Genomic DNA, 13,931 nt, shown 5'->3' with positions numbered 1-13,931 from the left:
GAGGCGGCGGCACCGCCTCGCCGCTGCAGGACGTTGAGGGTGGCTATGGGCATTTTATTTAAGTCGATGTTTCTACAAGTGTCTTCTTATTAAAGGGATCAGAGGGTGCTCCTTACCGAACACATCCTTCTGGAAGCACAGGGCTAGGGAGATGGGGCTTCGCCCTGGGAGGTGATGCCTGGGGGGCAGAAAGCAGCTAAAAACAGGCCACGGCAGCACTAAAAACTCCTCGTGTAGGAAAAACGGCTCCTACGGAGCTGGACGGGAGGGCGGCAGTACTGCCACAGTGTACGATTGTGCTTCATGGCAGGTGCATGGGCAGGAAAGCCGTAGGAAGCCCGAAAGTAGCAGCTCGGGAAGTAAAAGAGAAAAGGAAAATCGGGGAAAGCTCCTGGATCTATGAACAGTAGAGTACATAAAGACAGCTTAAAAAGCAAACAGGGACAAGGTCTGCGCCTCAGCCAGCAGCACGCCCGGTCCATCTGTGTTGTGTCTTGTGCCTTGAGCTGGGAAGAGGGATTCACTGAGGGACCGGCCCTGAGGGTACCCAACCAGGCACTAGGCACAAGCCAAGAGAAACAAAACTTTGTGAAAAACAGCTAGAGGAGGGTTTATGGGCCCAGGCCTGTGCACAGCAGTCGTATGACACGCACTTGGCATGACACAATCTATACCAAGAAAGTGGTGTCAGCAGAAAGAGGCTGAAGTAGAAGAGGGATGGCAGCCTTGCTGAAGCATCCTGGGGGAAGGGAAGAACATTTTCCACCAGGAAAAAGGCCTTCAACCTAATGTCCACATGCATCTTTCATAGGCATTTCCTAGAAAAGGGACATTTGTTTTCCCTCTCCATATTCAAGAGGTCAGAAATGTATCTAAGAGCCAAGTGCTTAGGATCCAAGGAAAAACCTGAATTAGACTCCAAGGCCTTAAGAACTATTTCCAGGATAGTCATGTGGACGAGGGCGTTGGATTCTGGCTCCTATTTTTGGCTCTGGCACTGTGTCCTCTTGAACAACTCTTCTCCGTTCTCGGCGTCTCACCTCTCCTCCCACTCTTTGCCTCATCTAGTTAGATAATTTCTCTGAGGCAGAGACAGGATGATCCCTGGTGAACCCTCTAGGCACAACAGCCACAGAAACAGTCATCCAGCTAGATATGAGATTGTCAGCCAGCACTTCAGTGTTTTCATCCCTCTAAGTGTTTAGTTGTGATCGTGCCCGAAAGGCCCAGTTAGGACTGAAGGCAGTAGCCTGTCGGTGCCATACACACATTAATGCAAGAGTCCCTACTCCAAAGAGCTGTACTACAAGTGGTTTTCAAATTTTACAGGGGTGTGTGGATCCAAGGCAATTAAGAGTGCCCAAAGTCTGGAACACAAACAAATCAAGAGAACGTTACTTTCCAAACTGGGTGATAGTCACAACACATACACCCATGGGTAGCTTATTTTAAATTTGATTTTGTCCGTTGCTTCACAAGCAGAAAGTGATAGGGGGCATTTAGTACGTGCTTATAAATTTTAATCTGGGGTGCAAATGGCAGAGGCCAAAGGCTTGGTGCGTTTGTTTGTTTTTACCTGCTATTAAAGGAGCAGAAGTCTCCATCCAAAGGACAGATGTAGCCCAGGTAGCAACAGTGGACACTGTCTAGCTCCTGAGGAAAACGATGGCATTCACAGTAACATATCGTACAGACTTCGTCTCCATTACATTTCAATGTCTTCATTTAGATATTAACATCTAAAATTGCCATCTGAAGCAAGAATTGCAATACAGATAATCCTGTATTGCAAGGCAAAGGTTTTTGAGTTGCCAAAACCTTGAAAACTAAAAATAAAGAATTTGTTTGACTTAGTCCACATTCTTGTTAACCTCCATTTTAGTAAAATGCAAAAAAAGTCTTGTCTCAGCACAGTGTATGTCAAATTTGGTGGCATATGGCAAATTCCTGAGTCTCAGAGGGCTAAAATCCATCAGTGTCCCTGAAGGATCAAAAGAAAATTCTGGAGACCTCTACACATAACCTCTACATAACCTCTACACATAACCTACACATAACCTCTACATCACTTTTTTAATTAAGGCATTGCTTTTCTGCTGCAATAGCCTGGCTATTGGACCTACTGCCACTGTCCACAGGCTCCATAAACAAGTAGTAGGAAATGAGCAGTCTCTACCAACATTTGTGTTTTAGAGCAGGGGGAGGTGACTGGTTTGATCCCTACTGTCATTACACACCGGTGAGGAAAAAACACTGGCAAAAAGGTATTTTGCTAGGAGGTAGTTTTAGGCATGGACAGACATTCCATATAAGCTGAACAGAAGCAGGACAGAGGCAAGACTCACAAGTAAACAGAAACTCTTATTTTATTGCATCCAGGTTTCCCCTCCACACTTACAGAAATAATTCACAAAGCCATTAATGTAAAATGGAAAAAAATAAATTGTGTTCTTGAGTTGCTTGAAGAACCACCTCCTCTGTTGGGGACAGCAGGGAGGAAACACGCCTGCTAACCTGACAGCCCCCTTGTAGTGAGAGAGCTGCTGGCAAAGTCCTATCATGAACATGCTGAAGTTCATCCTTTGCACATGTCTTGCACTCCCACATCAAAGAAGAGCTGGCTGTTAACTGCAAAAATGTTGACTTATTTAAAAAAAACCAAACACTTTGTCTGTTAAAAAGATATAGCTGTTATAAACCACTGATCACCAAGCTACTGATAAATTAGTTTCAAGTTAATTCCATCATTACTTTTGTTTCCTCTGTAGCCTGAGAGAACATACAATTTCTCTGCCTCGCTTTTACCAGTGAGCCTGTTTTCCTGAGAGAGGAGAACTTTTTTTCTTTCAAGGACTAGAGCTGTACTTTCAGCATGAGTAAGACAGCATGATTCCATTGAAGACATGGAAAGAGTGCTAGTTTTAACAATTTTCCATGCTTTCATTTTTTGAAGGCCTATTTTATGTACAAAAGCTACATGTAGTATTGCTTTCTAGTGGAGTATTTTCCAGTAAAAAGTGCAAACCATGGGAAAGAAACACCCTGTGATAATATATCAGAGTTGATAAACTTGGAAGAAAACATTTTCATATATCCTTATTTTTCAATTTATTTCACAAAGTACAGTACATATAAAAAAAGCTTCAGTTGAAATTATATGCTTCAAGTTTATCTAAACCAGATGCTCCAAATGGATCCAAGAAGTTTTGGTTTGTTTTTTTGTGAGAAGTTATCAAGATTCTTAATTTTTGTTTTATAAATGCTAGTAATAATGTATTTTTATGTCTGTAGTAAGCATACATTTACATTTATTGCCTTAATATGCACAGCTATGTAATACATGATTTTAACAGGGGGTTGGATTGAATCAAAATAAGAAAAAGCATGTGTAAAATTCTCTTCCGTCTTACCACACTGCTTTTCTGAACAATTTATTTTTACGTTCCTTTGGCTATACTTATTTTATCCCACTAATTATCAGAGCCTGTCAAGTTTTGGTGGTGTGGAGCATGGCTGCAAACTTCATTTCCAGGATGAGGGAAATCTTGTTGAACCAGCTCGGGAAGAGAGCCTGGATGGTGTCACCTCATGTGGCAGTCACATTCTCCCTTTGCTAAGTTATTGCACGCGTTATTGGCTTCTGGTAGGTCAGATCTAATAAAAAGTAGCTTTTCATTTGTCTCCTGTCACTGGAGCCAGGCAGCTTCAGAATATCAAACAGTTTAATCTCATGTAAATATCTGTATTTTATTGGAAATAAATAGGGTCAGGGTAGTTATCCTAGTACTCCCTTTTATCTTCTGCTGTTGAAGAATGGCAGGTAGCCAGCAAACCACTCGGGGGAATTCTGCACTCTCTCGTCTGTCTTCTGGCTGCAGGCAGGTCATGCTTTCTCCACCACTGTATTTGCTGTAACTTGCTGTAAAAATTGATACTCTTTATAGAAGGAGTCAGATGTTTTCAGCTTCACTTTGTATCTGGGAACCTAAGTGGAATTTTACTTTCTGCTGTCATGGACCTCCAATTCTTATTACACTGAAAATAAATACAAGTAGCCTGGCTTCTACATACCCTTTAAGCCTAGAAGTGTGTATTGACGGAGCTGCAGCCTTTGTGTGTTGTCTCCAGCAAGGATGAGGGCTCATAAGCACTGTGCACTTCATAAACACAGCACCCAGGCATGCCCCACCTCAAAAAATTTAACTTCCATAATTTAGAAATATAGATTTCTAGGAGTTCAGCAATCTAGCTACAATTAAAACCCCATTAAAAGCCCTGAGCTTACTTTCTCCTTACAAAAAGTGGGAAAAGGTGAACATGTGAGAAGGACATTAACAGAAGCAAGCAGAAATGTAGGGGATTCTAGCTAGAATAGCTAACAGGAAGCACACTGCAGTGGAGACAACTGCAGGCCACAGAAACTGCACACGTCCCACACAACCTTGAGTGTCTCAGAGGCACCTATGCTGAGGTGACTCAGTGAGAAACTGAGTCTTCAATGCTGGAGGGGGAAGAAGGAGGAGAGGGATCTTCTCTAATGCAACGGTCATATGAATAAATCCCAGGGGCGAATGTTCCCAGGTGTTCAGCATCCAGCACTTTTCATTTTGATACCCTCAGCACAGGCTTTGTGGTCATTTGGCCTCCCACCTACAGCAGGATTTTATCACTTGGAGCATATAGCTGAGAGTCCTCATTAGTCTTGGAAACAGGACCTTGAGACCTTTCTAGCAAGCAATACACTTGCACATTTTTCAGTGAGATGTCTCAGTGCTTGTTCCTGCAAGTTGCTAAATATGCTGGCCATTATACAACAAAACATTTAAGTGCATACTTAAAGCTTGGTTCTGTAGTGGTAGAGGAGTATCAGAAGGCAATTAAGCAGTGGTTTTCCCTTCATGACCTTAAAAGCATCTGCACTCAACTGATCAAACCATCTGAGCAGTTCTATGCATCAAGCACAGGAGAAGATGCAGACACCATCTTCAGAGCAAAAATGCTATAAACAGACAACCCAGCAGACACGTGAGAATCTGTGGCATCAACACAAGGAGCACACCACAAGGATGGCAACTCCTTTTACTGTCCACCATGACCTGAGGCCTGGCAGCCTGGCTTTCTACTGCACTTGAAGAGGAGAAACAGTGAAGAAAAAAAATATATATGTATTATTCCAGAACTTCATGATCTCTTTAATGACTTAAGCTTCCAATATAGCAAAATTATCACTTAAAATGATACTGTACTTTTCTGTTCAGGCCAGTGTTTTAAGGAAGGACAAAACATGCTGATGTCCAGTAAGTTAACTTACCTTTTCATCTTTTTTTTTCTTAAGTGATATTAATGATCTTTTAGGAAGTACAAGCCTTAATAAGGTTCTAGTCCTCATGGCAGTGTTAGACACACATACAGCGCTGCCACCTCCTGGTCCCACAGCAAGAGCGACCAGTCTCTGACACACGAAGCAGACTGTGCAGTGTAATGTATGCACTTGATGCATCCACCAGATTCCCGTGTCACGCGTACAATGCAAAGGGTGAGGGTGCAACATGCAAAGAATAATTTAAAAGTCCAAATGTGTAATACAGCATCTGGATAGAAATCAGGCCTCAGCTCAAATCTAAGGTAAATTTTTTATATAGATATCTCCCCTTATAATCCCTTGTCAGTGTATTTTATAAAATGATATTAATAAAACACAAGACAAACAGCGGTTATTTGAAGTATAACATACAGTTTATTTTATTGAATGTGTGTACATACTTACATCTTATGTAAAGTTATAAATTATGAGTAAAGGAGACTGCCCGTAGCCGTATATGATAAGCCTTTTTTAAAAAATCTATTATATAATTGATAAACACAGTATTTAATGTATGAACAAATGAATGCTTATGACGTAGTTACAAAATAAGCTGTTTAACAGATGTCTGTATAAACTTAAAAGGTAGTATTTAATAGCTATCCCATAGAAAAATAAATATACCTTTCTAAATTATCTAATAACCTATTTCTTAAGTCTGATATGCAAAGATATAGTATTTTCCTCAATATTACTCTATTTAATATCCACCATGTAGATATTAAGTTTCTTTCACCACATGCATCTTTCGTATAGTCAAATAAAAATACCAAGGGATATCAACTGATGTCAATAATCCGTAATTGCACACAAATCATGACTACTGATTAGTAAAGCAATTATCATATTAAAAGAGTTCAACAGGGCTCAACATACTGTAAAATTAGAAATCAGTCAATACCATGGCCATTATATAGAACATCATTGATTGGATGTACTAAACGCTAGTCTTGATGACAATTGATCACGATGAACCCTGCTCACAAAGGAGTCTGGTACACTAATTGAGCAGCCATCATTAAATAGAATAATAAATAGAGGAGGAGGAGGGGACAGGAGAAATGGCTACAAAGCTAAGGTCCTTCCTGTCTGTACAACGACAACAATAAAAAAGCAAAGAGCCAGGAAGACCTCTGTCTCTACCATATGTCCACTAACTTCGAAGCCTACTTTTCCAAAACCAAATGAACCTGTGAACCTCTCACAGGTCATCTCCACAATCTGCACCACAGCTGGGAAACGTGCTCAAAAGAGCCTGAGCAACAGGTATTTCACCTCAGCACAAACATTTCCAAAAGCAAATCCTGCAGAGCGGCTAGAAAACTCAGAGGTCCCATCTGTAACACATCTGTGACCTATCTCCATTGGCCTACTTGAATTCAGGCCTCAGACTGCATGCATAACCAAAATATGTTCCTTAGAGTGCCTTGAGGCTAAAAACAAACACCAGGTTAAGAGCTGCCCAGGCTGCTTTCCTCGCTTTCATTCAGGGCAGGCTGCATAAGGAAGAGTTTGAGTAAAACGCTGGGTTGTTGAATTCAGCGCTAACTGCTCGCTGTCCTCCCTACAGCTCAAGGAAACGTGTGCTGGTAGAAAACAAGTTCAGAGCATCTCCCTTATTATCCTGAAAACATGTTTTCTTCTGAAAGTGTCCCCAGTCCCAGATCAGGAGCAAACAGCATCAAGGTACTGAAGAAACTCATCACAGCAAATGCAAGTGTCATACTGCCTTCACGAACATCCCAGGCTTGCTGCCTCTACTCTAAAACACAAATAAAAGCTCAGGGGTTAGACCCATACCCGATTTTGAAGCAATTAAAGGACAGAAGTATTTCTGATTTTGGTTTGTCACAGGGAGGAGACAGCCTGGGGAAACCTCACACAACGCAGGCTGCTGAAACTTAGAACAAGCACAAGCTTTGCTGGTAGTACACCAAGACCGATAATCAAAGATCCGGTGTTTGGGGTATGCAGAGTTATTTCTACGTTTTCATGGTTTCCTGGAAATGTAGGAGAAATAACAGGCTCATTCATCGGAATTTAGGGCAACTCTGCACTAAACGAAACGTTGAGAAGGCTGTGCAAGGGAGAGTTTGCTACTACTGACGAGACGCCACTAGATGGCAACCTTTGCACATTTCTTATAATAAGCGGCAGTACAATTGCTGAAACGCCTCTTAAAACAACAGCGAGTCAGGAAAAAGAGGTATCTCCCAATAACGTAGAGCAGGTCAGCAGAAGTCGGAGAGGGAAGAGCATTTCAGACGTTCCCAAAGACACAGCTGTAGGAAAAGACATTTGGAGTCAAGAGGATAAAGGACTCTACCTACATCAATCAGTCTTAACACGCAGGTATATTACAGTGAAAGATTATTAGACATTTTAGCAAACCCCGATTCCGTTCTCTGAGTATGGAGAACAACTTAGGTCACTAAGTTGCTTATTCACTATGTCTTCTAATAATCTGTAACGTTTCTATTGTTATCATTAACTCTCATTTCTCACGTCCATGCTATGCTCCTAATAGATAATAGGCATTTGGGCATCCCTTTATATATGTACAAAGTGTGTGTATATATATATACACCCACACAGAAGAAAATATGTATATTTATATATATAAAAAGAGACCTTAAAACTTGTGGTCCCATATTGTATTTGAGTCACATATGTTCTTGGAGGCCCAGGAAAATTAGAGAACCTGTCTAAAAAACTGACTCAAATACATTAAGGCAATGACAGTCATTTACACAGAAACTCCCCTTACACTGCTTTAATGCTGCATGGTTACAACCATAGTTACAACCACTTATCTGTGGTGTCCTTTTGGAAAAGAATCAATTCCTCCACAACCTCAGCATTCTAAGGGCAGTATACAATTTCAATTAAAAGCGATTGCCAAGGCCACTGCTGAGAAATGCAAATGAAATTCAGAACATCAAGAGAAAGGAAAGAGGGAGGTGGAAAGTACATAAAGAAAGCACCGCCAAAACCCAGAAACATTTCTTTAAAGCAGGGCAAGACAGAGCAGTCTCCGTTTCAAGTCCGGTTGGCATTTTTACCAGCAGCTAACAAAGCACACCTCGCTCTTGTCATTGACAAGTTCTTGGGTTCATCATTTGCTTTAAATTTCCCTATTCTACATGTAAGTACCTACTTCACAGAGTTTTTAGCTTCTTTTGTCAAGAGAGCCAAAAAATGGCAGAGAAATTGCCCCCCATTCCTCCCACAGCTCAACAGGTGACATGTAATACTCATACATTCAGAGGTCTGAGCTATACTTTTACAAGACTTGGAGTCATAATCATAATGAGAATCACACATTCAAGGGCTCTTCTCTTGGTGAGCTGGGGAATTGTTGCAGGACAGGAAAGAGACACATCATCTCATGTCTTACAGAAGCAGAGCTAAATGAGAAAAAGAACTGTTGGAACAGAACTTATCTCCCCATCTTTTCCTGTCTCTGGCCCCTCTTTTTGCCTGTTCTGTCTCCCCTTTTATCTTTGAGCAGGAACAAGGCAGACAGTAGCATGGGAAGGATGCTCCTAACACTTGTCTTAACCCCTTGCATACAACTGCAGTCTGTTAGCAACTCACAGACATCAGTCACACAGAAGGAAAAACTCCCAATTTTAAACTCTGGCACACTGAAGGGATTTAACAGTTACCAGGATAGTCTGTCACATTTCTTCAGATTTTTATACTTAGAAACTAAATCAACAGTTCAACAGACATGGAAGCACAGCTTACTACAGTCAGGAGCAAGCAGACCTTTCACAAAGAGGAGAGCAATTTTCCTCTATAAACATACTGCTAGAACTCTCCCTACTTGGGTGGCTAATAGCTTTTTAAAAGGGTAGTTTCTCCTACTGCTTACCTATGACACCAAAGTTTGGACTGACTGATCCACCAAGAGAATTCACATTCCTGTACCAACTAAACCCAGGGATGATATGCCTGGCCACAGAAGAGGAGAGCTCAGTTCTGTGCTACTTCTGTGCCATGCAGCCTCAGGGCAGTTATCTCCTCCCCTGAATGTTAGTTTTTCTAGACTCTCCAGGGCTGGGCAGTGTTATATCCATGCACCTGTCTTTCTGCAGGGTGTATTTGTGCTCACCACAACAGGTCCGCCATCTCTGCTGAGACCTCAGTCAATGGGCTGCTGTCATGTAAACCTTATTAACTGTCCTTACCAACTCATCTGTCTTAAAGCAACTTGGGCAAATAGAGCAAAACAACACCTATTCGTGTGTGCTTCATTAGTGATGTTCAAATCATTAAAGAAGCCAGATTATTCCACGTGGGAACAACAGAAGAGCAAGTATTTTATACAAAGAAATACTATAGGTGATGGAAATATTTCTATCTCAGATCCCTTAAGAGCACTTGATCTATTTATTTCTGGAGGGTGGGCTTCTCGGAGAGCAAATCAGCAGCCTTCACATCAAGCAGTAACACAAGCAGGTGGCTATCCAGAAATAACTACAAGAGAGGTCACGTCATAGGTTTTCTTTAGTTTGTGTAATGCATACAAACAGACACAGAAAGGGATATAAAATCAGAAGACGCAATATATTTTTAAAATACAATATATTTTGCTACAACATTGTCCTTGGCTGTGAATAATTTATCCCAGCACCACACACCCAGGCATCAGGGACGCGCTGCCCTGGACGCTGTGCTGCTGTTTGTCAGTGGGATCCTGGAAAACTTCCTCCTGGTCTTGTGACATGGAGGGGAAAGTCAACGACTGCCTCTTTCCCTCTGACATACAACACTTCCTCTGCAACTTGCAATTCAGAAAACGTATTCTGGTGAACTGCTTAATGTCTTCTGACATCAGGAGATCTATCTCTACAGCAACACAGGAAAACTGTGGCTCACAGGAAAACTGCTAGTCCAAGTCATTGATAGAGGCCAGGAGTACAGAGGTGTTTTATTATGAGTTAAGAAGTTACTATTTAAGTCTTCAGGGCAACACAAAGATTTTTAAAATGGTGTTTTAATGAACCTAAGCAGTTTTATTGCAGATTCTTCTCACTCAACATCGGAGAGAATTTTACTAGTATATTGTAAATCTTCCTATTTATAAAATTATATCCTTATTTAATACAAAATACTATCTCTCTATGGTTTCCCTGCTGTGTCATATGCAAATATCTTACAGGGACAGAAGGAAATTATGGCAGTTTTAATATAAAAAATAGCCCATTTTCTGGTGGAGATAAGTCATAGAAAAATGAGATAAAATAAATACCATTTAACAAACATTTCCATTTCCCACAGATCCATTTTCTGTTATTATCTGGCAATATTTTTTCTGTTGCTCTTCCTTGAAAGACTCTTTGACCTTATTCCTTTTCAGTCCCCCATCCCTGAAAGATACAGAAAAGAAACAGCCTTGAGCTCACTTCAGGGTCAAGGCAGAAAAACATTACAATATTTAGACTACGTAGTCAAAGCAGTTCTCACCCTAAATGTTGGCTTTTGTAATACAATGCTAAATGATCTGTACTGCCAAGACTTCCCACACAACACAAACAATGCCTTTCCTTTAATCCAGCCTTTAACAGGCAAGTAATTTATTTTCACCAAATACTACCTGCTGGCTAGATCCACCTGTCAGCTCCATTTCTCTTTTCATAGTATATTAGTCTGTCTATTCTAGTGGAACTGTTCAAGGAATAAAGTAATATTTTCTGACTCAGAGTCAGTAAGGGTGATGGACTACAGCCAAAGAAAAGCAAATCTGGAAGAAGATTTAAAAGATTCCAGGCTAATGTTTCAGAATACAGAACACAAATATGCTTTAAACCCAACCTCAAAGGCATTGCTTCTTACCAAGGAAGCACAGACATTCCTCCTCGAACAGCAATGACAGCCTTGACTCTGTTGGCAAAGTGAACAGCATCTTCTTCTTCCTGGAAAAAAAAAAAAAAATTATTTGCTTTGCAACTTAAACATTTTCTCCATGTGTCACTTAGAGATACTTTTTGTCAGACAACAGGCACTTGGGTTTATGCCAGGCCCACAAGCCAAATGTGACCTGCAGGGCAGTTCCAGCAGGTCCTGGGGAATGCTGCCTGGTTTGCCACCATTCGGTGCCAAAAAGAACTAAGTGGGAGGCTCTGGGGTTTCTGAGCCAATCTCAAACAACACACAGTGTGAGGTCACAGGTCTGGCCGGAGCAGGGGATGCATCTGCTCCCAGTACTTCCGTATCAGTCTGAAACTGGGAACACACCGACAGGATTACCATTGCAGGAGATGGGGTGCCTCAAACAGGGTTGAGGCTTCGTGCGTTCAGGATCAGCAAATTATTGTGGGTTCACAGAAGTTTGCCTGAACTGCAGAGGACTGAAGATACATGCATTTCAGCAGCTTCCCAGACAAGACTAGGGCTGAGCAAAGACTGGGTAGGGTAGGCAGTACCAAACTGAGGCATTGCTGGAACAAAGGCCTTGACCACTTTGTCAGCATCAGATTAGTATCCAGGGGCAGTGGGCCGAGAGGCTGTGCCAGTTTGTGGGGTAAAGCTGCTGGGCAAAAGATTAGCTGGATATTCGGCAGGGCTGAGAAACAAGGAAGTGGGAGGAAGCTGTGCAGATGGAGGTAGAGGGAGGACGCAGAAGGCAGAAGCACCCCAGTATGGAGCAAAGAGAAGGCCTGAATCTATGTATCACTTCTGGATTTAAAAAGGGGGGCCTGTGCCAGGCTGAGGGGCAGGACTCCTGCAGCATAAAACCACATTTTAACATCTCTTCTAGTCTCTGGGAGCAGAGGAAAGCAAGGCTGCTACACCCAAGTAAAGAAGCTGTTTGGGAGCAATAGAGAACATGGTGCAGAAATGTCTGAATATCTGCAAGAGCAGTTTTTACTTGAAGATAACTAACCCACATAAATCCGTCCTCACTTAATTTTAAGACTACAGTGTTGCTTTCTGGCCTTTGTTCATTAAGTTGTCAATAAAGATTCACAAACATAATGCCAACACACCGTGTGTAGTAATGCAGACTTCCTCCCAGACAACATTTTTTGAGCATTTTCAAAACATACAAAAGCGTAAGTACCTCTTTGACCATTGGTGGCAGATACCACACATTACAGACAATAGCCCAGCTGGTCATCACATTAAAAATATAGGTCATCATGAAATATTTTGTGCTGTTCCAGAAGGCATCTCCAAAGCGGGGGTCATACTGGAAGACAAGAAGAATAAGCGAAAGGGCATGACCCGCTACCTTAGTTTAAATCACGTAAGCTGCTCTTTTTTGGCCATGAAGTCACAGTTCAATTTGTTAAATCAGGGGCAAATCTAATCACACCTCCTAAAAGCAGCAGCAAATTCAGAGTAAAGCTCCACATTTCACCATTTATTACAAGTTTATAACAGTTAACCTTTATAAGCAATGCAGGACCCCAAACAGTGACAGACCCATTGAAACACATCTCAACTATAACCACATAGATCTACTCAAAATGTAAAGATTTGTCATCTACAGATATGCTGACTACAAAGGTTTCCTTGAAAAAGCTCACACCGGTTTTAACAATTTCCCTAAGATTGGGCAACATTATAGTTCCAGAAAAAGTAACTAATGTACCTAGAGCTAGGATGACTTGGCTAAAGCTACTCAGAAAGCCTTGGAAGTGCCGAGAAAAGTGCCTTTATCCCCAGAGCACACAAGAGCCAGGAGCCCTAGGACAGAAAGAGTGGGCAGAACTGAACACACAGCATAGCAATTGCAACTGTGCTTTTCAGGTTGCTCCTAACCAGTTGTAAAGATACACAGTGAAACATTTCCCATACTGCACTGAACTTCAAGACATCACACACCATGAAAATATTCCATTTTCTCAGAGCTTATTCAGTACCTTTTTCACACAGAACAAATGCCTTTTTAAGGTTTACACATGAACAGCTTCTCTGACATGAGAAGCTTCTGCAAATAATCCTTCCACATTTGGAAAACTGCAGATACATTACCTTGATTGCTACCGGATGGATGGTACCTCCTACCTCAAAGCTTCCCTTCTTAAACATCATTACTGATGTGTTGTTTATGCAGGTACCTGGCCAGAATTAATACAGATTAAGAGTTTAAGCCACTCTAAGGAAAAGTATCAGCAAATAAATCCTAAACTGTCTTAAGGAGACTTAAGTTGCTAAAGGAGGAAGTAAGCTTTAGTTCTGAAACATAGTCCCAGAGCCTGTTCTCTCTTCCACTAAAGCAAATAGACTGCCATAAAACTGTTGTAAAATACTAGAATCTGACTTTTAATACCTCCCAAGAGCTAATTAATTCTACAGACTAAAAACAAACACCTGACTTGTAAAGACTGGATATAATAAACTGCACTCAGTGGCAAGAAGTGAGAAGAGCAATAAAATCAATATAGTTGTTTCCTACCTTCTGGGAAAATCAAAATGGGTAACTTGGCCTTATCTGCAATGTGTTCGCTAATTCTGTGGAGAGAAAATAAAATTTCAGTGTATACTTCATATTTGTATTTGGCCAAGAATCTAAATATCTGTTACCTCTTACATTGGACAAGAAAAGCCCTTGCCC

General features: G+C 41.3%; 1 protein-coding gene across 6 annotated transcripts in view; it reads right to left on the bottom strand.

The window, feature by feature from the left end:
* Positions 1 to 5,764: 5,764 nt before the first annotated feature.
* LOC140652228 (glycerol-3-phosphate acyltransferase 3-like) overlaps positions 5,765 to 13,931 on the bottom strand; it is a 29,923-nt gene continuing 21,756 nt past the window's right edge. For 2 of the 6 annotated variants that reach the window (XM_072862705.1, XM_072862704.1), the window contains 5 exons: positions 13,773 to 13,828; positions 13,349 to 13,434; positions 12,432 to 12,560; positions 11,204 to 11,283; positions 5,765 to 10,737 (listed from right to left, as the gene is read on the bottom strand). In XM_072862705.1, the coding sequence (XP_072718806.1) occupies positions 10,623 to 10,737; positions 11,204 to 11,283; positions 12,432 to 12,560; positions 13,349 to 13,434; positions 13,773 to 13,828 (466 nt within the window). In that variant the 3' untranslated portion in view covers positions 5,765 to 10,622. The remainder of the gene's footprint in view (positions 10,738 to 11,203; positions 11,284 to 12,431; positions 12,561 to 13,348; positions 13,435 to 13,772; positions 13,829 to 13,931) is intronic. The other 4 variants (XM_072862706.1, XM_072862707.1, XM_072862709.1 and 1 more) reach the window with 4 other exon arrangements.

This window comes from Ciconia boyciana, chromosome 5 (genome assembly GCF_034638445.1).
Source record: "Ciconia boyciana chromosome 5, ASM3463844v1, whole genome shotgun sequence".
Taxonomy (NCBI): domain Eukaryota; kingdom Metazoa; phylum Chordata; class Aves; order Ciconiiformes; family Ciconiidae; genus Ciconia; species Ciconia boyciana.
Note: the sequence above shows the minus strand (reverse complement) of the source record. Positions and strands in the feature narration are given on the sequence as shown.